The sequence below is a fragment of the Podarcis cretensis genome (genome assembly GCF_951804945.1).
Source record: "Podarcis cretensis genome assembly, chromosome: 16".
NCBI classification, from domain to species: Eukaryota; Metazoa; Chordata; class Lepidosauria; order Squamata; family Lacertidae; genus Podarcis; species Podarcis cretensis.
This window is the reverse complement of record NC_137186.1, coordinates 14,028,688-14,055,322: the sequence shown is the minus strand read 5'-3', so window position 1 is coordinate 14,055,322 and position 26,635 is coordinate 14,028,688. Positions and strand designations below refer to the sequence as shown.

Here is a 26,635-nt window from a genome sequence, read left to right as displayed (position 1 = left end):
ATGGTACATTTTGTTGTATTTCAGCTCCCATCATACCTGACTGGAAGCCATGCTAGCTATGACTGTTGGGGGTTGGAGTGCAACAGCAACTGGAGGGCATCGGGTTGGAGAATTGTGCACTAATGCATTAAAAAAAGTAGTCTTGCAGGTGCTGCATTGCAGAATAGCTAAGAAAGCCTGGGATCCTTTTGCTGTTGTGGAGCCAGAGCCCCAAAGGATATTGCAAGAGAAAAAGAAATGCATCCATTTACTCTCTGAGATGCATTTGGCTGGGCTGAGATGCAGTCAGAGAGCTGCATCCATTCTCCTTCATAACTAATAATAATAATAAATTATGCAGCACACTTGCTTTGCATTTGGGATAGTTATGAATAAGATATTGATCTCTGCGTGTGTGTTCTGGTGAACAATTGAAATACTTGCATAGTTACCCATTTCAAGGCAATTTGGTCCTGGGACACTGTTGTACTTGAATCTTTTTTCCCCCAGCTTTGGATTGCAAACTTAGTGGACCTCATTAGGAGAGAGATTATGGTTTCAGAGGTCTGGGTTCAATGTAGCCAAGCCACGGATAGGCCCTTGTGAGCAAACGGTGGACCCCTTGGCTCTGTCTTCTTCCCTTGCATGCTCCACTTGCCTTCTTTCCTTCTTGCTTTGAGTCAATCATAGTTTGCTTCCAGAACTGGAATTAGAAAGAAAGCACAGTTTGAACTCAAGTTCCAGATTTTGGTTGCTCAAGGGAGGGAGGGGATTTCGGCAGGTGAGTGGAGGAGGGAGAACGAAAGCCCAAAGTCTGTGCATGATGACAAAACCATGGCTTGGCTGTGATATTTAAACTGGTCTGTTGTCTTGATTCTTTCATTGGGACACTGAACTGCCTCAAACAGAATTATTTGGTGGCTTGGGGGCTGCGTCTGCCCATGGCAGTGGAATTAGGGACTAACATATGCTGTTTCTTAGAGATAGCCAAGTGATGCCCTTCTGGTGTTGGTGCACTGCAACTCATATCATCCTTGACCATTGGCAACGCTTGCTGGGGCTGATGGGAGTTGGAGTCCAACAACCACTGCAGTTGGCTTCCTGCTCCCTAATGGAGACATGCCACTTTTGCTTTTTAAAATAATCAACAGAGGAGAACATGGCGGGGAGGAATGATCCCCGCCTGCAGCGCTTTTGTCGATCCATCCTACCGCCTTATTCTGCTCCATTTGTAGAGTGGTCCTGAGATGCATTTTGCTGAGAACCTTAATTTAAAAAGCACTTGTCTGGCTGAAATTATGGGACTAAATCATCATTTTTTGAAAGCTCCAGGTAGCTCATGAGTCAGTTTATAAATTTTTTAATGTTTTAGGGTGAGGTGATGATTCATGGTGTGATTCTGGGCTAAGAGATGCTACTTCTTGGAAAAGCAGGCCAGTGAAACTGGAAGTGTTGGTTCCAGTCATATTTTAATTGGGGGTTGATATGGACCATCTCTGGTTTGAAGCTGATGCAATCCATGTGTCATGAAGCTCTTAAACTTGATGACACAATGGCCCGGACTTTGTTGCATGGCAGTTAGGCAGCTGGTAACTTGGGATCAACCCACCATGTGAAAAACCTTGGCTTGATGTTGTGTTTGTATGGACTCTTACGAAAACTAAATTCGAGACTGGTTAGAAATACTGGACTCCAAGCAGCTCCATTAGATGCCTGACACTCCTAGCCAGAAGTCTGGGTACTGTCCCTCAAGCAATTAGGAAATGTCCCTTGTTTGGAAGCATTTCCTCTTACGCAAGGCAGCTTAATTGTGATTTCCACTAAACAGAAGCAAAGTTGACAACCTGCTTTTCCCATCTCTCTCTCTCTCTCTCTCTCTCTTTTTCTCTGCATTGGGAATACACTGTGCTTCTGCACAAAGGCAGCTCTAGGCAGCCTTCCAGCTTTGTCCCAGCAACACGCACCCACACCAGCCATCATAACATGCAGCTCTTTCCTGTGATCCACCCCTTATGTGCAGGCCGCTGTTGCTTCAGCTGGGATGGCCTTAACGCTTCTTTTTTTTTTTTTTACTGAACAGGTCTCTGGTGCTCATGAAACAGACATGGTGCAATCCCATCTCGCAGCATCTTTTCCTACCACATATAGATTTTGATAGGAGAAGCCACATTGGGGAGATGGGGTGCTCTTGTACTCTTTTCCAACACGCATGAGCTGCTGTTGTGTCAGCTGGGAAGTGGAAGAAGGCAAGTCTAAGACTAGTACCTGTCTTTCTCCCTCTTCCTCCCCACCCAAAGCATGTCCAGCATAATTTTTAGGAGAGTAAAAGAAAGGGGTTTTTTTAAAAAAAGAAAAAAGTGAGAGACAGTGCTCAGATCAAAATCTGAGCTGCTTCTCTGTAGCTGCTTCAAGCTTTATTTCTATTTTTTAAAAAGAAAAGCTACAATCATGCTTCTTAATGAAGTGATCCCCAGTGATATACCTGGGAGTGGTACTTCTAAAGGTCATCATTACTCAATCTTCAATTGATGTGAAATGAAGGGAGGGAGGTGGTTTGGTATACGTTCCATGATGTGAATCTGTACCAAGCACAAACTTCCTACGGCCAGGCCTCTAGCCAGGAATGTTGCAGTGAAATGGGGTGGGGAAGTATCAGTGCAGCACAGCTGGAAACTAAATATAGGTAGCCTGTTATGCTTATAGCTATGCATTTGTATAAACAGTAAATTCCAGGTGCTTCTCAATTACCCCAAGAACTCGACACCCGTTGGCCAGAACGCTGGTGGGTGGGAACAGGGCAGCTTCTTACTGAGCATTTGGGTAGAATTCTGCCTGCAGGGTCCCCCCCCTCCCCAAACAAAAGAACTAGAGACTGCTTTAAAATTAAAGTTGAATGTTCAGGGAGGAGATGTAAAATTTTCCTAATTTCATCAAGCAGAGAAGATTCTGTGGGTAGCAGAGAAGACTTCTGCCACATTGATGGCCCCTGAAATAATAGGTGTACATTTCTCTGACATTATTATTTTGGTGGCAGCCTTGTCATAAGACTACATGAATCTTACCACCAACATGTGATTGATTTGCCTTATTTACACATTTATATGCACCCTATTTACTGCCTCCATCACATCCTCAAGTAGCTGTCCAGCAGAGCTATTCTGAGTTGTGCAGGCTTTGCTAACACCCTCAGAGGCCTGCTGTGACTATTTGCTGCCCACTTGTGAGGATCATGAGAGGCCTAGCATGACTCACCAGCAGATCCAGAGCCACCATTTATTTGAAGACCAATGGTTTAAGGATTCTTGTTTATAACCCAGCTTTGTTGTTTAGATAGCGCCTACAGCTATCTGCTATGGGACGCAGGTGGTGCTGTGGGTTAAAGCCTCAGCGCCTAGGGCTTGCCGATCGAAAGGTCGGCGGTTCGAATCCCTGCGGCGGGGTGCGCTCCCGCTGCTCGGTCCCAGCGCCTGCCAACCTAGCAGTTCGAAAGCACCTCCGGGTGCAAGTAGATAAATAGGGACCGCTTACCAGCGGGAAGGTAAACGGCGTTTCCGTGTGCGGCTCTGGCTCGCCAGAGCAGCGATGTCACGCTGGCCACGTGACCCGGAAGTGTCTCCGGACAGCGCTGGCCCCTGGCCTCTTAAGTGAGATGGGCGCACAACCCCAGAGTCTGTCAAGACTGGCCCGTACGGGCAGGGGTACCTTTACCTTTACCTTTACAGCTGGGCCTTGGGGTATGTCTTCTCCCATGTGAATCTCCTCCAGTTCTGAGTGATGCTGTGGTAAAAGTACAGACTCATATGAATGGCAGATCAGCTTCCACAAGAAGCATGGCTTCCTCAGTTGTGGCTCCAGTGTGTCATGGTCATTTGTTATGGTTGTCCTGTCCTGTCATTTTCCCCCCAGTGGAAAGTGAAGGCATTTCTCTTTTGCCATGCCTTTGGGGAGCTATGTCCGTTGAGATGTGTTCTGCTACAGTGCTTATTTTCCGTAATTTTGTTTTACTTTCAATTAAGTGGTATTACATTAGTATTATTACTACTACATCTAAGGGATATATTTTTTCTGGGAGGGAATCAATTGCATTGTGGTCCTGTTTGTTAACTTGAACTCTGCAAGTAGCAAATGTTTCTTAAACCAGAAAAAACTAGTTATGAGATTCCGGAGGAAAATAAATATGTGAAAACGAAACAAAAGTAAGCTGGGGGGGGGGGTTGTAAATTGGTGAGGGGAGAGTTAGTGGCCAAGAGGTGTGAGTTGTGATGCCGCAGCCACAAATACCCTAGATGTACCTTGACAAGCTATTTTTTCAGCCTCCTCACCGACTCTGTCTACAGTGAGGATTTAATCCTGGTCTACTTGGTGGAGGTTGTAAAGACTACTGAGACGACGTAAGAAGCAATTTGAACACTAATGAGATAAATGCTGGACTTGATAGCTGTACAAAGGCTAACTACTGCCCACTAGTAGTAATTTGCACTTTTAATGAAGATTCAACCTTTTTTTAAGGAGGTTAATATCTTGATGACAGTCAATAAATCTTAAAATGGTTTTCAGACCATTTTGTGGTCTTTAAACACAGCCCTGGACATTCAGAAAAACTGACCATATGCTTTGGGAATGGCGTTAAAGCTTGGGGTTGCTTGTGCTTTTCAAGCTTACTGCATTGGTCTGTGCTCGGATTATTTAAATGTTTTATTAGATGCTTTAGATCTTTGTAGTTCTTTTGGGGGGGGCCTCCGCTGAGTAGAAAGACATGGTACAAATATGAAAGAATGATAAGGAATATGTCTGTAACTTGACCTGTTTTGCCTTGCGCTGTTCTCTGTCAAGGTCTGTCTTGTCATAGGTAGAAAAATGCTTTGTTCATTGTTTTGGTGTTGTGGTGTGTTTTTTTAAAAAAACACACGATATTGTTTCCATGGTTTTTCAGCACAGTTGCTTTTTCTCAATGCAAATCCCAGCTTGGGATCCGCTCAGGCTGCCTCAGAAAGGCCTCCACAAAGAACCATCTAGAACTCTGCAATTACGCTCTGGCTGTGCACGCAAGCCTCTTGCAAGGTCTGATAAATCAAAATAAAGATTCCTTTGAAAGCTTAATCCTGTGGGCAAATGACACTAAATAGCCCTATTGGCAGAACAGCTGGGAACGGAGGGGTGATTGATAAGGGGGGCCAGGGGATTTTCATTCATTTATTCTACCAGTGCATCTCTTCCCCCACCCTGAGCCTTGTTCTCTCCTGCACAACATCGGGCTGTAGCTAGGGAATGCATTTGCCAGTTGCTTCACAATGCATCTCTTTTAAAAGAGGGAGACCCCTGGTGCAAATTGTAACTTGTCATCTATGGTCTGCATAGAGCTGCTGTTCATTGTTGCTAAATAAGCTCCGGTATTGAAATTTTCCCCTTGCAGAGGGGTGTTTGGGCAGGGATAAGCATGAGAAGCAACTGGCGAGAGCCTCCTCCCTTTCTTTTTCCCCCTAAGGAATTATTGCCAATACCAGTTCCCAGCCTGGCATGTCAGGTTTTCAAGCTTGTTCTCTCTCTTTTCTGTACAGTTACTCTGGAAAATATGAGTCATCTACCAAGGTCTGTGATAGAGTGGATAAACTGGTTTTGTCATGTAGAGTTTCCAGGCCATAGTTCTAGCCTTAAGCAGACTGCAGAATGTGAGATTCCTTAGATATGGGTTGCAATCCTTTTTGGCAATTCCACACTGAACCTCAAGTTTCATGTACTGTAGTCCATGAGAGACAATCACTTCTCAAAGATGTGTGTTAGAAACTGAACTTTCAGATACTTTGGGATGCATCCGATTAAACCCTACTCAGAGTAAACCAGTTGAAATCAATGAACTTGTTATTGATGATCATGGATTTCAACGGCTTCTTTGGATACAACCCTTGTAACACATATCCTTGTTGGCCATAGATTATATTTATTAAAATGTATGTGTGTTAGAAACTGAACTTTCAGATACTTTGGGATGCATCCGATTAAACCCTACTCAGAGTAAACCAGTTGAAATCAATGAACTTGTTATTGATGATCATGGATTTCAACGGCTTCTTTGGATACAACCCTTGTAACACATATCCTTGTTGGCCATAGATTATATTTATTAAAATGTATGTAGCCTGCCTTTCACGAAAAAGCTTACAAAGGCTAATGTAATTAGTAAAAAAAATATATAATACAAAAATCATATGTCCTGTAAAAACTTGTTGCAGCAGCTAATTATAGTGTGTGCTAAAACTACAAATTTAAACAGTTTTGGTAGGCGAAAACCTTTGAGGGGGGAGCAGCCATGCCCAGGCACATGGAAAGCATTAAAGAAGGCGCAAGGCCCCTGCCCCCTCTCTATAGCTCCCAGTTTGCAGTTAGAAGGGCGGGAAGTGCCACACAATGCAGAAACAGGTGTGTTCGTGAGTGTCTGTGTCCATGTTCCAAGCCAGCTTGGAGCTGGAGTAGGGAAGACGGAGGCTTGCTTTGATTGGTTGCATTTGTCAGCTGTCCCATACATGCATGTGTGCCTCTCTCTCCCTGTTCCAGCTCTGAGCTCAAGGACAAAGGGAAGCTCATATTGCCAAATCAAATCCCATGCTCCCTCTGAACTTTGGGCTGGGGGAGCAGGTGGGAATCCTCTGCCCCACTGGCAGTGATGTTGCTAGGAAGCCTGGCGCTCATTATGCTTGCCCAAGGGCTATCTGAATGCATGACTTGGCAAGTAAAATTGTGGAGCTCAACCATGGTTTGGATGCTAAGCTATGGTTAGTACAAACCAGCCTTCCCCAACCTGGTGCCCCATAGATGTTCTGAACTCACCAGCTCCCATCAGTCCAGCCAACATGGCCAATGGCTAGGGTTAATAAGAGTTGGGAGTTCAGAACATCTGGAGGGCACTAGGTTGGGGAAGGCAGATGTGAATCATGGCTTGGCATAAAGAACTCTAATACGTAAACATTTCTGTCTTTCCCAGCAAGAAGGGGATGTTGGGCTTGGGCAACGGAGCTGTTTTCTGGTTAGATGCTGGCTGTGAGTGGAGGTGTGAGAAGCACAGAAAGCAAACTGACAGCAAAGGGTGTGACATGATTGGAGAGAGAAGAATCAGCAGTAAGTGAGGGGTGCGTTTTGAGGCTCTTGACTGCAGATTCTGGTAGCATAACTGATAGTATGTTTTGATATGTATTGTGTGTTTTAGAAAGAGTTTGAGTAAGGGTTCAGATGGGTTTCAGTGGCCTGGCAAAATTCCTCTACCTATTTTTATAAGGAAGTTGAATTCATTTCTTACTAACTTTGCATTGAAAGCCAGTGCAGGAAAGCTGGCACGGTGAAGCTAATTTTGTCATTCCTGCTGCATCCAGGTACGCAACTTTGGGAGCTGCAGGAAATGATCTAGTAAACAGACTCGGACAGGGGCCACATTGGCTGCCCTTAGCTCTGTACATGTGAGGCTGTGGCCTCTGTGTAAAATGGGGTTGACCAGTTTTCTCTCTAAAGTCTCATTTAAGCAGTTGCCAAAAGCCTTCCAATTACCCTGAAGTCTAGTTAGTTGGTTGTTACTTACCTGTTATTTTCCTGGCATTTCAAGCAAGAAAAAGAAAAATCAGAAGGAAAAAAGTGTGTTGTAGGTATTGTCGTGTGACGAGGTTATCCTTTTCCCTTCTTAAGCAGATGGATAATATCCTTCAGTTTGGCTTTGCTGTCGTAGAAACTTCATAAAACTTTGCAGCCAGGTGAGTGAGTAGCTGCTGATCTTTCCTCAGCCCCTCTCCTGTGGCCCAGGTACAGCTGAGACATCTGGAACTACAAAGCTGCTGTAATGTTTGTTTTTTCCTCCTTTCCAAGGTCATCAAGTCTCATCCTATGTATTTTCCTTTCAGATTCCTTTGTTTCTTCCTCTCAGCCTGTCTCTCTCTTTTCGACCTCACAAGGCAAGTCTGTCATTTTTCTTGTACCCCTGCTAAAAGAAAAATGTTGCAAAAGAGGCTGTAACTGGGAGCAGGATAAGGTTCATCTCTTTCAATTATCCCACACATCCTCTAGCTAGCTCCATAACAGCTTGTTGGTTATAGTCAACAGAGCTTTGTTCATGGCCTAGTATACGGTATTTAGTGTCTACCTTCCCATTACTATTTCTAGCAAGCTGTAGCGTTAAACTCCTGTCTGTGTTAAAGGTGCAGTCTTGAAACCACCATATTTGCTAAAAGTACATGGATTATTGTTCAGTGAAACAATATATCTTTCAGGGAGAGTGGGGGCTTGGTTGCCCCATCTGTGAAGGCGCAAAAGTTTAGATCGAAAACTTCTTCAGATCGTGAAGTTTCAGGAGTTCAAGTTTAGAAAGGAACTACAATCTCAGTATGGCTCCAGTAGGCCTCTCCAAGGCGTTGTGACATGTCTCACAAAATAAATCTCCTTTGCTCAAGTTAATGATAATCAACAGAACAGCCATACCCTTATGTAGTTGTCTTGTTGGATAGTATTGCATCCTAGGCTACTGGTTTTCAAACTCTGCTCTAGGGTACTCAAGAGGTACCTCTGAGTGGTCAGCAATAGTAGTTGGCAACTTCCTGAAGTCCAGCTTGGCTGTGCTTAACAATCTTACCATGTGATGTGTGGCTGTAAGGGAGAATTGAGCATGCACTTGGTTACATATGTCACAAGGGGGGCAGTGAGGTCCAACGGACCTGCCCGGTGCCCTGTAAGTATGGTACGCTTGACAGATCATGCCCCAGAATCTTTACAGTGCACAATGGCTCCCATAGAAGATTCTCCAGTATGTACTTTGCAGACAGGTTGGTGGCCTGTAGTGGTACAAAGTTTGGAAAATTGCTGTCCTGGACTCTCTGCTAAAGTGAATGAATGGAAACTCTTTCCAGCTTGCATGCCTTTGGCAGCAGATAGTTTGGTGCTGGCAGTGTTGATGTGGGTTTCCTTCGCAGTCATACAAAGTCAGTTAGAAGGAATGGCGGGACCTGCCTTTGTTGGGAAGGAGGTGTGTGATATACCAGGAAGATGCTGGTAGGGAAGGTGCTGAAGAGGTGATAATTTTCTTGGCTCTTTAATACAGTTGGTGAGGAGGGTATGGATAGGCTTACATATTATGTATGTTACGTAATAAGGGAGGGCCCATAACTCCATGGTGAAGCTCATGCTTTGCATACCAGAGATCTAACATTTGATCCTTGGCATCTCCAGTTGAAGGGATCTGGGAGAGCTGTTGCCAACTTGAGTAGACATTACCGGACATTACCGGACTATGGTCAGATTTCCTATGGCAGCTTTAAATAACAAGACCAGGTAAGAAGGAATTTGAAGATAACTTGATCCAGAGATGGGAAACCAGTGGCTCTCCAGAGGTTGGCGGACTACATTTCCCTTCAACCCAAACCATCATGGCCAATGATCAGGATGATGGCAGTTGTAGTCCAGCAACATCTGGAAAGTCACCAGTTCCCCATACCTTATTCCATGACAATGCAAATAGTAGGCTTCAATTGCAATGAAACAAAATTTCTGTGTTTTCCACCCTTAATGTTTCTCAGAGAAGTCACATGAATAATGGTGCTGATGTCTGCCTTCAATAGGATTCAGAATCTCACATCTTACCTTCCATTAGGTGAATTTTCACCTCCATGGAACTCTTTATATGCCAAGTTACCTCGCAGAGGATGCCGGGTGTTGGCCAAACTTAATGGACCCCTAACCATTGGGCCATAGTCAGCCTTCCCCTCCCTGGTGCCCTCCAAATATTTAGGACTCCCAAGTTGCAACTAATTGGCCATGCTGGCAGGGGCTCCTAGGGTTGTAGTTTTAAGAGGGCTCCAGATGAAGGAAAGTTGGCCCACATAAACAGAATTGTGCCCTAGAATAGCTTGCCTAGTAGGCAACTAAGAATTCCATTTTGGCGGTTCGGTTTCTGTGCTAAGTGCAGAGGAAGAAAAGCTCCTTTCTTCATGACCAGTATAGAAATGCAGAGGGGGCTGGCAAAGAAGAACAGTTCGCTAGGTAGCCAGTCAGTGTGGTAGAAGGTTACCTCCTTCTTCAGTCTACAAAGAGGCAGAAGGCCATGCTTCTATGCAGGCCATGCAGGAAGGGCCTACCCCTCTTCCACTGCCAGCATGAAAATGCAGGTCTCATGGCAGGCTAATAATTTTAGGGAGCTTATTTACAAAGCTGTGCTAGAAACACACACCCCACATTCACCTGTGACTTTACATTACATGAGGAGACTACTAGTAGCATATGATCTGATCTGACAAAGTTTGTCTGCCAGTCCTGATCTTCTCACTGAGGAGCCCCAGGGCTCCCCAGAACACAATTTGGATAAAACCACTCCCCATGACCATTAGTAGAGGTAGAAGCTTAGGACCAGCATCCAGGAGTGTGGAATCTCCAGCCCTCCAGCAGTTGTTGCATTGCACTTCCCATCTTTCTTGGTTCTTGGCCATGCTGTGGAGGGCTGAAGGGTGTTGGAGCGTAAAAACATCTGTAGGGACCACAGGTTACCCACCCCGAGCAACACAGCATTTCAGGCAAGGCCTTAGAAGTTCACGCTGACTTAGGTTTGCTCCTACTGCCAGCACAGGTTGACCCAGTGAAAAGTGGTAGCCATTTCCGCCCCCAGAGCTAGGTATTTGCTGATGGAGGGTTCAGGTTTGAAATGTTGGCTGCTTTTTGTTTTGCTAAAACACCCACAGTTGTGACTTGCTATAAGCACCGTATGAGCATGCTGACACGCCAAGGTGCAAGCCAGGCGTGATCTTGAGAATCAGGTTGCAATTCATTCCACATCAGCAACACTGCTGGTGTTGTTGTCGTCAGTCCAGCATTTTGCCTTGCATCACCCCATTGGCACCCACTTCATCACTGTTACAGCTACACCTGATACTGTGGATTATTGTCCACTGCGTCATGCAGCTGAAAGGGAGTGTTGGCTGTCGAGATATAGCCTAACCACCCCAGTTGAGACGGGAGCAGGCCTCGGAATTGCCCTTGTTTCCAAACAGTGTCCTGCTAGATGTCACTACCACAAGGGTAGCCAACCTGTGACTCTCCAGATTTTGGACCACAGCTCCCATCATCCCTGACCTTTGGTCATTGTGGCTGGGCTTGCCAGAAGTTGGGAGTCCCAACAAAATCCAGTGGGCACCATGTTGGCCTATTCTAGAACAGGAATAGGGAATCTATGGCCTTCCAGATGTTCTTCGTCTCCCAACTCTAGTCAGCCGCAGCTGGCATAGCCAGCAGTGGAGTCTAGCAACATCTGGAGGGCCCTTTTGTTTGTCCTTAGCACCTTGCATTCAGGGGGTAGACTGAAACGATTTAGGCATCTGAAATGCTTTCAGCCCCGAAATAGGAAGCTGCTACAATGAAAGACATTTGGAGCAAACAGCAGCAAACCAGTTACAGCCTTTTTTGTAAACAACAACAAAAAACATTTTTCTTCTCACTCCCCCCTTTCTAATACTTAAAGTTCCCTCGAGACCTAGCTTGGCTGCAAAGTCCTGGCTGATTTCCTTATCTTGGTGCTGTGGCTTATCACGTGCTATTTCTATGGCTGCTTCTGCACGCTGTGTTTTTCTTTCTTTCTCTCTCTCTCTCTCTTGAAGAGCTTCACCTTTGTCTGTGTAAACTTACTTTTTGAAGAAACCAAGCACTCGCCAGTTTGATTTGGCAAGCAAAAAATGGAGGTGTGGGGTGGCAATGGCAGTAAAGCATGCAGGCAACTAAAATTTCTGGGCAAGATGCTTAGTCAGGAGGGGCTCTAGGGCATGTGCTGGTAAAGAAATCCTGACTCTGATTCAAAAATCCTCCTTGATTCTGCAATGGAAACAATTCATGTAAATTTGATTAAACTGGGAAAAAAAATCTGAGGGCTTATTCTTGCTTAGTAGAATCAAGGTAGTATTTGGGTTTTGTTTTTCCAAGGGCTGATGTGGAAGATAGGTAAGGTGGTTAGGGTTGCAGTGACATAACCAGATATTATGGCAAATTCTGATGTTATAGCCAGACTATGCCTCAGGTTCACCCACTCTCTTTCCCTCTTCCTCTACTCCCACATGTCCAGATTCCTTGCACTCTCGCTTTGTGATTCACAACAACTAATTTGCCATGACATCTTACTTGCACAAGCTATGGGCAATTTGCCTCCAAACTAGAATTGGAAACCTTGGTTTGAACTGATTTCTGGCCTTCAGGTAAGCTATGGTTTGGTGGTGACCGTAGCTTACTCCATTTTGGACATAACAGCAAACCATGGTTATTGTAAATTGAACAGTCAGAGGGGGAATCAGGATTGCAGAAGGGAATTTGTGAGCCCAGGTCATAGCTCTGGCAACTAAATTGTGATATAGCCATGACTAATGTAAAGAGATTCGACAGCTTCGAGCCCCTTTCAAATCTGTTCCTGCTTTGGAAACTTTAACCCAATGATTTTCAGGCTCCCTACCCTCCACAAAGGCTCTGCACCCTTATTAGTCAACTGAGGAACCATTGTATATTCCAAAAGATTCTAAAGCACACTCAGTATACTCATGGCACCTACTGGGCCTAGAATGTGTCCAAACACGTCTCTGAGTATTGCAGTGGGAAAAGCTTGTTCCTAATTAAGGACCCCTTAATTAAGGATACCCTAATGAGGGTATCACAGCTGTCTGGCACACTGTTGGAAAGCCACTGCTTTAATTTGATAGTGTGCCCACAATCACAAGATCTGCTTTTATTTAAAAGCTAGGGGGGAAAGAGCTGGAAATGTGTGTTTGAAAACTGAAAAGGTAGAGAATTTCTGTTTTAATACAAGGGAAAAACTACTGCACTGTACCCTTATGTAAGGAGCCCTCTTGTTGTTAAGCCAAGGTCTGTTGCAGCATGTCTATTTTGAGTAAAAGTTAGTTGAATTCTAGCCAGAGATTATGTCCAGGTGCTGGGTGACTTAATTAGTGCAGATTGAAATAAACTGAAATGATTTGCAGGTGGTTTTTGTTTTGCTTCCAAGTTAGGCAGGCTGCTGTCCTCTGGGCCTGACTTAAAGCTGGTGTTGAAAATTTGAGGTGCAAATACATTGTGCTACCTGGTCTTGCCAATCCATGTCTCTTTCATTGTGTGTCTTGCTGGGTCCAGCAGGACAATGGAGATAGATCATATCCTATTGTAACATATATGCCACACTCCTGATGTCTTTCTTTTCAGAATGGCCTGAAGGAGATCTCTGAGAATAATTCCACTCTTCGTAAGGCTACTGACTAACGGGGTAACCCCCACAAAAAAATTAGAAAACTGCCTTATTGCAGCCTTTCCCAGCCTCATATACTCCTTTTGCTGGACTCCCAACTCCCATCACCACCAGTGACTATAGTGGATGGGGGAGACCCAGTGAATATAGTGGATGGTTGCAGATTACAGGAGTTGGACGGCCCAAAACTAATGGAGGGCACCAGGTTGGGGACAGTTGCCTTTATTGAAGCAGATCCCTTGGTGCATCTACCCTGGTACACTCTACTGTGACATCTGTCCAAGCAAGGTTCCTACTTCACTCCATGGAGAATGCCAGAGGTTGATCTTGGACCTTTTACATACATTGAGCATTCTGCTACTGAGTTGTAGGCACTCCTGCAAGTTAAAGAATGTCGATGAAGTTGTCTTATACCAAGTCTACCTATTGGTCTACCTAATTCTGTGTTGTCTACTTGGATGGGCAGTGGCTCTCCAAGACCCTCAGGAAGTGGTCTTCTTGGCCTTGCTACCAGAATCCTTGGAACTGGAAATGCTTGGGATTTAACCTAGGCTCTTCTGTGTGCAGAATGCAAATTACCACTGAGATGGGCATTTAAATGCCATCATTCTGAGGGTACTGAGACTTACACTATTCAAAAGTAGATGGTAATAAGAGTTTTGAGCTCCGTCAAGTTTGTGAGTAAATTCCCTGCTTCTGCTCAGTGTAGTTGCCTTAAAACCAAAATTTCACCTGACTAATCTGTGTGCTTCTCTTGAGCATTAAGACCTTATTCAGGCTCTCCTTGGCTGTAACTGGTGTGCCTGCCAGGCTTGTAGTTGGAGGTGAAGAGGAGCACTTATAGGCATGCAGTTGTTTTTAAGGCTGAGCTGTCTCAGGCAAGTGACATTAAAGTTTTACGTCACATCTGCTGTATTGGAACCTTCTTCTGTTCCTCCATGGCATGATCTTCAGACAGTTCCTCAACAAGACCAGAACTGGGCATTGGGCTTCCCTGAAGCACAGCTAGCCTATTACTACTGACCTTCCCCAGCAGGTATGCTTGTGACTTTCAACCTTTTCAAATCTGGGACCCAGCTTAAGCCTTCAGCTGCAACAGGGGGTCCATCTTTAATTTAAGGTGTATATATCCCTCCCTCGCTCCCTTCCCCATTGGCATACTTACACATCAGACACACTGGTTTGCCATTCTGCCTCTCTAGAAATCCTGGGAATTGCAATTTGGTGGGGTGGGAAGTCTGTAACACTCCTTAGCACCCTACAGTTCCCATCACGGGGTGGCAGATAAGAAGTTTTGATAGATTAGCCAGCAGTATAGAACTAGTAGTGTTGGCCAAGGTTTCCCAAACTTGGGTCATCAGCTGTTGTGGGACTCCAACACCCATCATACCATGGGTTCTGGTAGCTAGGAATGATAGGATTTCCCAAGTTTGGGAAACCCTGGTATAGGCATACCCTCATTCTTCCTCTTTCTTACTGTTTTAAATTGTTGCGCTGCCACCGGCACACATGCACCATGGGGTCTGTCCACCAACCCCAATAGATCAGGGTAGGGCAGCCTATTTTCTGCTGGGCCACACTCCCTTGGAATTGGGGATGATAGACAGAAAGTAGGCGGGGTCAGAGCTAAAGGTGAATGGAGCCATTCCATTTCTTTCTCTGTTCTTCTGCCACCCCATTTCCCCCTGCCTTCTTGCCACCTACGGCCACCTACGACTCTTCCAGTGTTAGAAACTAGGATAGAAAAGCTATTTCCCACATGGCTTCTGGAACCTACGTTATGGGCACAAAAACAAGTCTAGTCACCTTTGCAAGGGTGACTTGTACTACACAGCAGCAAGCCTACTTTGGAGTCAGCTGGGAAGGAATTTCTCCTCCTATGCCCTCAGCATCAGCGGCAGCAATTTTATTCTTGAGTCTCCGTCACCATGCATGGTGACAAGACTTCTCAAAGTGCTCGCATTCTGACAATCTCCAGTCACAAAATGTGCCTGGCACCTGGCTAATTTTGAACACTGGACTCATTAGCTTTAGGTTGGTTGCCCCTGCACTAGATAGTGAGTTGACAGACCCAACAGGCTTATGCATCATCACAGGGACTCCTCGGCATACCTGTGACCCAGGGTAGTCTTGCATAAAAGCGAATTATTTTGAAATTAATGAGATGGGGTGAAGATGTGAGAATAGCCGTTCCATGTTTCAGGAGCGTGTTTCTTTGATGCAATCAAGGCAGTGGCTAAAATGTTTCAGTAGAGAGTCCTGTGCTCAAATGGTCCTCTTTCAAGAAAACAAGCTGTCATCAGGACTTCCCTCCTAGCGCATGTCCTCACTGGCTAAATTCAGAATACAGTATAGTAGCACTCCCTTTAGGCACCATGAAAAGTTTCAACTGTCACCTGACCTTTCATGGTTTGAGACTGGATGGATGAAGTCATAACCGTGATATGTTTCGTGAAGCAAGAAGGGGACGTGTTCATGTTCATTAATGAGGATTTCCTCCCTGCCTTTTTGTCATTAAGGGTACTTAAGGTGGCTCCATGAGGATAATGAGCAGGAGAAATGAACACCCTTTCCGTCTAGATTCTGTACACAAAGGGGAGATTTCTGCTGTGGACTTCCAACCATTAGTCCAGAATGCAGTTTTTCAGAAGCTCACTTGTGGATGATGCCTTCTGGCTGTAATATTGCACTTGTCCAAGAAACAGCCTGTCACGGTTCCAGCTTTATTTTCCCATGGCATTCTAAGTGTCGGGTGACTGAGAAGAAAAATCCACTGAATAACTGAAATTCGGTTCTATTGCAATATGTGGGCTGGTGCCCTTAGGCTCTTGGCACACCCCTCCAGTGCCTTTCTCAACCATTGCCCCAAGCCTAGGGAGTAGTTCCCAGTATTGCTCTGTCGTGTCAACCCAGTCCAGAAGCATTGGTAGAATTACCCATCTTAGGGCTCTCTGACACCTAGAAAGGACAGGATAGCTCAGTCAAGGCAGAGGGCACACAACATCCATAGGAAGGAGATAGTCAGATCTTAGGTGCACCTAGCCTTGTGGTGTTAATACTCTCCTGAGTTTCATGGAGGGGTCTTTCCCAGTACAGCCTCATTTATCACAGCTATACATTTGTAGAGTTGGAAGGGAACATGAGGATCATCTAGTCCAAACCCCTGTAATGCAGGAATCTTTCACCCAACGTGGGGTTCAAACCCACAACCATGAGATTAAGTGTCTCATGATCTACAGGCTGAGCTGTCCCTCAGGATATGATGCCTGGGGTTGATCCCAAGACCTTCTGCATGCAAAGCATGTGGTCTCCTGCTGAGCTACAGTCTCTCTCCAGTTTGCTCCATTACTTGGTGTGACAGTAGTTGGAAGGGCCTTTTTGCTCTGTCCTGTGGAAGCAGCACAGGCTGTGGCAAACTAGTAAAACATGCCATTCTTGTAGAGCTTCAGAGTTCCTAGACACTTTGCTCAAGAAGCCCCTCCAAACATTGACAGCTTATCAGAACTGGGGTGCATCTCCCTGCAGCCATGCCACCCTGTAAGCAACCAGCATTATTCTGTTTACATGCACTAATTTGGGTTACTTCTATTCATCCACCCGGCATGCTCACCATTGCACACTTAGATATTTTATTTTATTTTATTTTATTTTGGCTGACCTGAGCTCTTCATCTGCTATGAACTTAACTGTCGGTGGCTTTTATGTTCCTGTGGATCATAATTCCCCTGTGAAGTGGCTCCCTTGTGAAGTCCTATGGGTGACAGTCTCTTGCATGTTTGCCAAGGCAGATGTTTCAGAGTCTTGTCTCCCTAGTTCTAAGAGCATGTTGCCTGCTTGACTGTGAAATCTGTGACTGCTGCTCTTTCCCTTTTATCTCGTTTGTAAAATGGGGGCCCCTAGATGGGTCTGTGTCTCTTCTCCCATGTGTCCCAACAACTTGGGCTTCCAAGGTTGCAATTTCCTTCCTCCCCTGTGTTCTCTTGATCAGCTGGAGCTCAAGCTGCTTTTTTAGCATATTCAGGAAACCAGAGGGAAAGAAATGGCAAATCTGCACCCTCAGATGTAGGAAAAGAATTCGTAGATGGCCAAAGTCAGGACCACATCTATGGGACCAGTGAAGGTTTGGGAGCAGGGCCAGTCTCTGTAGGATCCACTGGCCTAGAGGAGTCGTCTCTCTCTGTTGGATCCAAAGTTCACATCTGTGACCCGGTGGTACAAGCTTCTTCCTTGACTCATAATGACTTTAAGGGAGGTGTTGCCCTAGATGGAAAAGTTGAGCTGAGTAAATGTGACCAACACAAAAAACCAGCTTCAAGTGGAGAGTCCAAATTAGCTTTGCTAACCAACCCAAAAGACGAACCCGAGCACTCTCCACCCAGAGTTGCCTACTCTCATTCCCCAACATCCCCAGTGGTAGCTGGTGAGGCCGTTGTGGAAAAAGATTCCCCTGAGTCTCCATTCGAGGTCATTGCTGACAGACTGGAATTTGATAAGGAATTCAAAGATGTCCTTGCGAGCAACTCCAATGATATTGGTAGCAACTGGGTAATGCACAGCGAAAGGGAGCTCCTCACAGACATCCCAGAAGACAGCGTGTGTGAGTTTCAAGTGAAGCCACGGGGCGGGAGCCGAATTCCACCGGGGCCTGGCCTCTCACGCCAGTCTTCAGGCACAACGGCAGCACTGGAAGAAGTGTCCAAATGTGTCCGTGACTTGCACAGCTTCACGAGCGAGCTGCTCAACTGGGATATGATTCCTAAGGATCTGGAGGACAAGCCTGATGACTTTGGCAGCTCGGGCTTCTTGCCATCACCTACCCGAGATTCAAATGGTGTCGCTGCTGGGTCGGTAGGTGGCAAGGTGGAAGCGAGCAAGGCTTCCAGCCCTCACCAGCCCCTCAAAATCAGCATCCACCAAAAAGACAGCCCATCTCCAGTGGTGAAGGATGAGAAGCAGGCCATAGTCGGTCGTGAGGTATCTGTTGTGAAAGTCATTCCCACCGCTGCAGCAGAGCCGAAGGCAGATGTCCGCTGGCCAAATTCCAGCCTACCCGAAATGGCTGATGCTGACAGCTCTGGGGAGTCGGACGACACCGTCATAGAAGATGCTACCGTGATTCCAGCCTCCCAAAATGAGACTGCTGCAGAGAGCAGCAAGCCACTCCCCAAGGCACTGGACTCTGTCAAGACAGCGGTTGTACATATAGACGACAAAGGGAGCAAGCCACGTAAACCCAGCCCAGAAGGCGCAATTCCACCCAAGGCCCTGGAATGCAATTGGGGATCCATTGATGACTTTGAAGCTATCCAGACCAAGACAAATGTTCATGGGGAAAGCCCAGTCACTGCTTCTCTGCCGCCTAAACAGCCCTCTCCTGGCATACCTCCTAAAGCGGGGCAGGAATTGTGCACTTATGGACAGGACCTACTTGGGAAAAGGCCCAGGATGGACGGCCTCCCCTTGGACAATGTAAAAGAGGCTGTGTGCCCAGACTCCCTCAATGGGGAGAACTTTATGGGCTTCATGAAGGAGTGCTTGAATTCCAAAGGGAGTGAATCTCCGGATGACGCTGTTGAGACCTTCTCGGAAGCAGAGCTAAAAGCAGCAAGATCCGAGGTGGCGGATCCCCATTCACAGCAGCCACCAAAGGTGACTCAAGACTTTGAGCAAGAGCACCTCACCATCAAGGCCCTCAAAGAAGTCGGCAGGAAGGCTGAGACAGAGAAGCAGCCACTTCCACCAAGCAAGGTCTCCGTTTCCGGAGGGAAGCGTCCTGGGCAGTACTGTGAGGTACCCCCAGACCCCCGAGGTCCTGTTCAGAAGTCTGCCCTGGAGAAGAGACCCCTCTGCCTTGAGCAAGCTGTGGACGTGAAGCTGGCTTCTGCCCCTGCTGCCCTTGGCGGGCACGACATTCCCAACAAATCTTCCCAGGCCCCTCTTCCCGAGCCTCCTATGCCACATGCTATTGCAAAATTACTGGCTGAATTTTCAGGTAAACACACTCTTTGGTTGCTGCTTTTTTATGCCTTGCATGTGTGGCCCTCTAAAGACCAGTATTATGTTAGTTTACCTCTACAGGGGTGGCAGTGGGCCCCTGATAGATACCCTAGTTTTATAGCAGCCATGCCCCTGCAATTTAGTGCCATCAACCTGCTCTGCGTTCATCAAGGACGAGATTCCAGGAGTACGTGAGGGATCTGCAAACTTGAAATATGTCCAGTCCCTCCTAGTGCTACTGGCCCTATTAGAACTCTATATTTCTTCAGGGGAGGGGAGGTGTGTAACCTTGTGCTTATATGACTTGCTTAACTCCCCAAAATTGTAGTAGAAAAAAATATTACCAAAATATTACCCCCACCACACCCAAAACAGTAACAACCACACCATGGTACCTTACCTAAAACAGACCACAAAATGCTGAGCAGTAATGGGAATGAAGCAATTGCTTTAAATCTGCATTAATCTGCATATGAGAGAGAACAAGGATTTTGGTGGAGGGGATGAAGTAGTTCATAAATTATGTTGCCCCCCCCCCTCCAAATTGCTGAATATCAGACAGAGAAATTTGGGAGCTCAATTGAGCTAAGTTGTACCTAAGTTTGTATGTGCAAGAGTCTCCCATCTTACGCTCACTTACCTAGGAGTAATCCCCATTGCCCTCAGTGGGGCTTACTTCTGGGTAGATTCTGTATAGGATTGCAGGGTAAATTCCAGATTTTGTTCCACTGCAGCTGATGGATGTATAGCTCTGCAGTATGAATCACTCCCATGTTACAAGGTGTGTGTCTGAACTCACACGCATGTCTAGAACTCATGTGTATTCATTTGCACATCCCCAAGACTTTTAGATAACCTTTTGCTAGAGTAAGGAGGGAAGGTGGGCATTGGCCTTCCTCTCTGCCTGTTTGAAAAGATGCTGTAAGAGTATCTTTCTGCATTTGGAGGTGGCTGTGGGTGGGGAGAAGTTGTTGCTAGGAAGACTTCCTCCCAGTGAGGGAAATCTCAGCCCATCACAACCCCGGGGAGTGCATGTTGTATTCCCCCTGCTCTCCTTTGTTCACCAGCATGGCTTTTATGGGATTGATACCAGACAAGCACAACAGAGGGATTCTTGGCTTCTGCTCTGTTTGGGCTGCAGGCTTCAATTCTTGCAGATGCTTTTCCTCTCTCCCTTTCTTTGTTTTTATTTTCAAGCTGAACTGCAAGCAGAGGGGTGGGGGTTAACGAGAGGCAAAACCCATCATTATTTTTATTTTCCCCTCCTCTGTGGGTCAAGGAGCAAGCAGCCTGAAAAGGGTTTTTTATAAACTTTCATCTTTGGCGAGTTGCCAGTCGCCCATCTCCCATAAAGAGGGAGTGGCTCTCCCATGTCTGAACAGAGAGAGTGTTGTGCTGAGTTTTAAATGCCTCCTCTGTGCTGCTGCTCCTAGGAGGGGCCCTTGCCCCATGGTGGGCCACATGCTTTGCATGTGTAAAGTCCCAGGCTCAATCCCTGGGGTAGTTCAGGGGATAGCAAGACGCTTTGGCTGCATAACGTCCCAGTTTGACAGTCTCCAATGGAAAGGATCTCTGGTTGCGGGGCTGGAATCCTTGGGAACTGCTGCCAGTCAGAGCAAGCAGTACTAAGTTAGGCTAGCCAATCCGGTCTGACTTGATACAAGGCAGCTTCACGTTGTCATATTATGTGTGTCTTACTTGCTTGGGCATTAGGGCAGCACCAAGTGATACTATATTGTTAACTCTGCTTTTAACATGTTCTTGTAATATTATTGTGTTTTTTCCCTTGCTTGTAAACCAGTTCAGGACTTCTGAGTTAGGAAGCCATATACAAATTTATTGAACCTCAACCCACACCACAATTTCCAGGTGTACGGAGATTAATATATTTTAAATGAGAGAGAACGCTGGAGACTCATAATATTTGCTTTATTTCCAAATATGAATAAGACAGGGTGGGAGCCTTTTCAGAGTTGTCTCCTACCCCATAGGATTCCCTTTCAAAGGCACAACTGGTTCTTTCAATTCAGCGAGCTTTTAAAGACTGTTGCTTTTCCCTTTTGCTTTTAATGGCAGATATTTATGTATCTGCTTCTGGTGGCATTCCTTATGGCGTTTCTAAGATGTATTTTGCTCAGTCCTGATTAATTTTATATCATACTTTGTTACTTTTTATTTCGTTTTTGCATATATTTACACCACCCAGATAATCTTTTAGATCAAGAGTAATATAGACATGTTTAAATAAAAAAAAAGATAATACAAGTAGAGGCAAAGAGGCACATCTACAAGGCAACTGTCGTCTCTGCTTGTCTCTTCCGCTCAAAGAGTGTTTATTGCATTCCCCCAAACCTGATGGATAACTTCGTTTCAAAAAGCACACAAGTTCTGTTATGAGGAGAGCATTTCTTGCCACCGTCGGGTTCCCACTAGCAAAATCTCAACCAGCCTTCCTGGACTGTTATTATTAGCCAGCAGTCTGCCTAATAACAGGAATGGTGAGCTGAAGGGCACTTCTTTAGCCCACTTCACTTACCACACAGGGGACGGGATCTGGCTGCCTAATTCTGTTTTCTGGTAGTCATGACATGGAGGAAGTACAAAAAAAAAAACCCCTGAGAATGGGGGCACTGCAGCCCTTCTGCAATCCTTCCTCGAGCTGTGCCTCCCCACCCCACATGGAAGATTCAAATAGGCGTCCCCTGCTCCCAGTCTTCACACTTTGCCTCAGAGTCATGAGAGCTAGCAACATCTCTTTTTTAAAAAAAAAAAAATGAGCGCGAAGGTTCTGAGAGTGCTGCAGTAGAAAACAGCCCTATTTGGCTGCCTGCTTGGCTCTTCACAGGCTCATGAAAAATGCACACTAAATGTCCCAGAGGGTGGCGAGCAGAGCTTAAGACTTCCCAGCAGCCCCTTGCAGCCGACTAGTAAACACGAGAAAGAGAGCGGCGAAATGGGAGAGACGCTGACAGGCGTTTTTCTTTTCCGCTCTTCCATTCCTGCCTTATTCGATGCTGTGATTACTCATCCATCATCTACCCAGCACCACCACCACCCCCCATCCACCTCCCCTTCTTGATGCATTTGCAGAAAGCATCATCGCCAAGATGTCTGCGTTGATGCTGTAGCAACCCACACTTCCAGCATCTCTCTTGTGCTGTGTGTGTGTATGTGCGGGCTGTTGTTTTTCCTTCATGCCCTTGCTGTGGGCAAGCGACCTGTGATCTGTTCCTTTGTCCTCTTTCTGTCCTGCAACCTCCTCCCACTTCTGCCTGTTTTGACAGCTAATGCATTGGGGGGGGGGGGGGAGATGGGCAAGGAACTCGGCCAAGCTGTTGCAGCAGAAAGAGCTTTTGCTGGGAGGAGGGCAGCCAGTCTCCCTCCTCTGCTCCTGCCCCCTCAGAAGCAATGGGGTTCTGCCCTGAACCAGTTACCTGCTCTCTCTCTTTTGGTCTTCCTGAGGCTGCAGTGGGAAGGTGCAGGGCAGGAACTGGCTGTGCTGGCTTCTCTCCCAAAGTTGCAAATCCACCCACAACCCTGATGTGCAAGTGTGTGTGTGATATTGGGGGGGGGGGTGATCCTGAGAGCAGCCAAGCGCAGTGTCTTGTCTGAGGCAAACCCACCTTCCTTTATCCTCTCCTGGGCTGGGACTGGGAGCCAGGCTTTGTCTTGAGCTCAGCGGTGTGGCCTGCAGCCAGCCTATCAGGAGAGGAACTGGCCTCTTTCCCTCAGCCCCCATCAGCCTCCCTCCTCTCTCTCTAGAAGAACAAACAGCAGGGGGCTGGCCTAACGCCATTTGCTGCAGATCCAAGGACTAGGGGCTTGTCGTCACGGTGTGGGGCAACAGTGCCCCCTTCCTAGAGGCGGCTGGGTGTTACAGGCCAGAACCGCACAGTAGGGGGACCATCTCTACCACCTTTGACGCAGGCGTCCACCTGGGTGGGTGAGACCCTCATTTTCAAACCTGGTACATCCAACGAGATTTCTGTGCCTAATCCTGAACTGGATTCCTTCATCCTACCAGCAGCAATCGAACCTGAGCATCTGTTTCCAAAAGACGGTTTAATTTCGCTGCAACAACCAACTGATTTGGAAGGTGGGCCGTTAAAATATTGTAGCGTCTAGGTGGGGAGGCTGTGTTGGACTACAGCTCCCATCATCCTTGACTGGCTTGGGGCTGATGGGAGGTGGAGTTCAGCGACATCTGGAGGGCCACAGGCTCCCCAGCTGGGCTGTCATTCTTTAGGAAACTAAGTCTCCACAGCACTTGCTTTTGGGAAATACCCTGTAGGAACAAGGAGGGGGTTAATCCCAGGTAAGTTGTGGCAGGGAGTCGGGCTGTGACTTTGCCTTGCCAGACTAACTGCAAGGTAAGGTAAAGGTAAAGGTACCCCTACCCGTACGGGCCAGTCGTGTCCGACTTTGGGGTTGCGTGCTCATCTCGCTTAAGAGGCCAGGAGCCAGCGCCGTCCGAAGACACTTCCAGGTCACATGGCCAGCGTGACGAAGCTGCAGCTGGCGAGCCAGCACCAGCGCCTCACACGGAAACGCCGTTACCTTCCCGCTATAAAGCGGTACCTATTTATCTACTTGCACTTAAGGGTGCTTTCGAACTGCTAGGTGGGCAGGAGCTAGGACCGAACGACGGGAGCTCACCCTGCCGCGGGGATTCGAACCGCCGACCTTACGATCAGCAAGTGCTAGGCACTGAGGTTTTACCCACAGCGCCACCCGTGTCCCACAACTGCAAGGTACTTTTGTGTTAATGCACCAAGCCCTAAATGACTTATGCCCAAAGTACCTTAAGAATGGCTTGATTCCTAATTCTCCACCTCAGTTGCTGAGCTCCTCTGATGGGGGCACTTCTGGTGATTTTCCCACACCCCTGAGTGTTGGTTGGCTTTCACTCCCTGCCAGTAGAAGTTCAGCAGGGACCATCCTTCCTTTAGACATCTTTTGAAAACTTATCTTTTACATTTTTGGGTTTTAGCCTTATATGTTGTACTCTGCCTTGCTGTATCTTTTTTTTATGAAAGTGCAGATTATAAATGTGTAAATAAATTAAATATATCGTTTTGGCTGTGCTTTGGACAAGACTGAGCTCGGTCAGTAGAACACGAGACTCTTAATCTCAGGGTTGAAGTTTTGAGCCCCACATTGGGTGAAAAATTCCTGCATTGCAGGGGGCTGGACTAGATGACCCTCGTGGTCCCTTCCAACTCTACAAAGCTATGATTCTAGGATCTTGAGCAGGGGAAGGGCTGAATGTTTGTATTTAAAAAAAGCTTTGGTAGAAACAGAAAATACTCAGAAATTTTGAAGCCATGCAGAAAGGTGGTGTATGTTTGGAAAAGGGTAGAAATTTGTTGCAGGGGGTTTGAAATATATGTACACCTATTTTTATCAGTTGTAGATGACTGCTTCAATGAATTAAGCCTCACTTAGCATATAAAATAGTATTGCAGATCTGCCATGCAGGCCAACAAATGCTAACGCAAACAATGTAGTGGGTGGTTTCTTACATACAGTGGTACCTCAAGTTACATATGCTTCAGGTTACAGACTCCGCTAACCCAGAAATAGTGCTTCAGGTTAAGAACTTTGCTTCAGGATGAGAACAGAAATCGTGCTCTGGTGGCACAACGGCAGCAGGAGGCCCCATTAGCTAAAGTGGTGCTTCAGGTTAAGCACGGACCTCTGGAACGAATTAAGTACTTAACCCGAGGTACCACTGTATAGTAATGTCTCCCAGCCCCCTTGCAACTAGCTGAAACCAAGTTACCATTTTAAAAACCGTTCCTTAGAGATCTAGGGAAAATCTCTTAGCAGTCCCCCACACTATGGAGGCCACCACTGAACCATATTTTTCAGTGATGGTCCTTAGGCGTAGTTCAAGCAATTGAGATGGTTTGTTAAGATAGTCCTAGATGTGTCTACTTGGGAGTAAGCACCATCCCCACAGAGTTCAAGGGGACTTGCCTCCAGGTAAGACTGTGCACAGGTTGCAAACTTCCATCCCATTGAATTTGATGGTGATGATGCTTGCTTCTGAGTAGACATACAGGATTGCAAGAGCTTCATGTGCCTGCAGATTGCATTTATATTCATAAAACAGATTTATATCCCACTTTTGTCTTTTTGAAAAGATCCTCAAGGTGCCTACTAAATCTGGTTTTGTTTTGCTGCAATAAATTAAAGTATATGAGAAGCTTTCAGAAACAGCCAGGTTATAAATAACTGTTCATTTGGTCCACAGTATCCTTTTACAGGTGGGACGCAGGTGGCGCTGTGGGTTAAAGCCTCAGCGCCTAGGACTTGCCGATTGAAAGGTCGGCGGTTCGAATCCCTGCGGCGGGGTGCGCTCCTGCTGCTCGGTCCCAGCGCCTGCCAACCTAGCAGTTCGAAAGCACCTCCGGGTGCAAGTAGATAAATAGGGACCGCTGACGCAGGTGGCGCTGTGGGTTAAAACCTCAGTGCCTAGGACTTGCCGATCGAAAGGTCGGCGGTTCGAATCCCTGCGGCGGGGTGCGCTCGCGCTGCTCGGTCCCAGCGCCTGCCAACCTAGCAGTTCGAAAGCACCTCCGGGTGCAAGTAGATAAATAGGGACCGCTTACCAGCGGGAAGGTAAACGGCGTTTCCGTGTGCGGCTCTGGCTTGCCAGAGCAGCGATGTCACGCTGGCCACGTGACCCGGAAGTGTCTCCGGACAGCGCTGGCCCCTGGCCTCTTAAGTGAGATGGGCGCACAACCCCAGAGTCTGTCAAGACTGGCCCGTACGGGCAGGGGTACCTTTACCTTTTACCTTTTATCCTTTTACAGAAGTTGCAAAGCAGCCCAAGGGTAGCAGGAATGGGGCCAAACAGGCCTTTTTCAAAACTGCATTCCACAGCAGTGGTGCCGTGATCACCCAAGCCCTCTCCTGTTAGCCACCTGCCATCTCTTTGTTCAGGGGTTGCCAGCCTTTTTAGGCCCCATGGGCATATTTGGATTTTTGAGCAAGTGCCACGGGTACCACCCCTCTGGACAATTCTTTCCCCATCTTTTAGATCGGCCCTGGGAGAGAAAACACGTGTGTGAGAGCATGTTTGCTTTTCCAAGGAATCCGGGTAGAAGTCATACCCAGTAGAATAAATCTGAGCCTTGAAAAAGCATAGAGCTGAAAGAGGAAGTGAGAGATAGTGCCACTCTTCCAACTTCCTCCTCCAGCTCTATGCTCTAAGGGAGAAAAAGATAACCGTCCTCGCCATCTCACGACCAAGGGGCAGTGAGGGGAGCAGGGGCCCGAGAGGCTTCATGGATGCCTTGGCTGCTGGGAGGATGCTGAGAAGGTCCTTGGTTATTGCCCTTAGAATTGCACGGCCTGGGTGCTCTTCTTGCAGCAGTTTCCGACCCTCTCCAGTGACCTCTTGTGCTCATTTCTCTC

The 26,635-nt window shown here is 46.7% G+C and overlaps 1 protein-coding gene and 1 long non-coding RNA gene across 2 annotated transcripts in view; both read left to right on the top strand.

Moving 5' to 3' along the window:
* RTN3 (reticulon 3) overlaps positions 1-26,635 on the top strand; it is a 41,102-nt gene that overhangs the window by 5,929 nt on the left and 8,538 nt on the right. The window contains exons 2-3 of the mRNA XM_079957528.1: positions 7,863-7,913; positions 17,205-19,208. Coding sequence (XP_079813654.1) covers positions 7,863-7,913; positions 17,205-19,208 — 2,055 coding nt within the window. The remainder of the gene's footprint in view (positions 1-7,862; positions 7,914-17,204; positions 19,209-26,635) is intronic.
* Positions 19,219-26,635, top strand: LOC307205373. Its single transcript, XR_013833985.1, has 3 exons — positions 19,219-23,583; positions 23,965-25,482; positions 26,032-26,635. It is a non-coding gene; the product is annotated as an uncharacterized lncRNA (long non-coding RNA).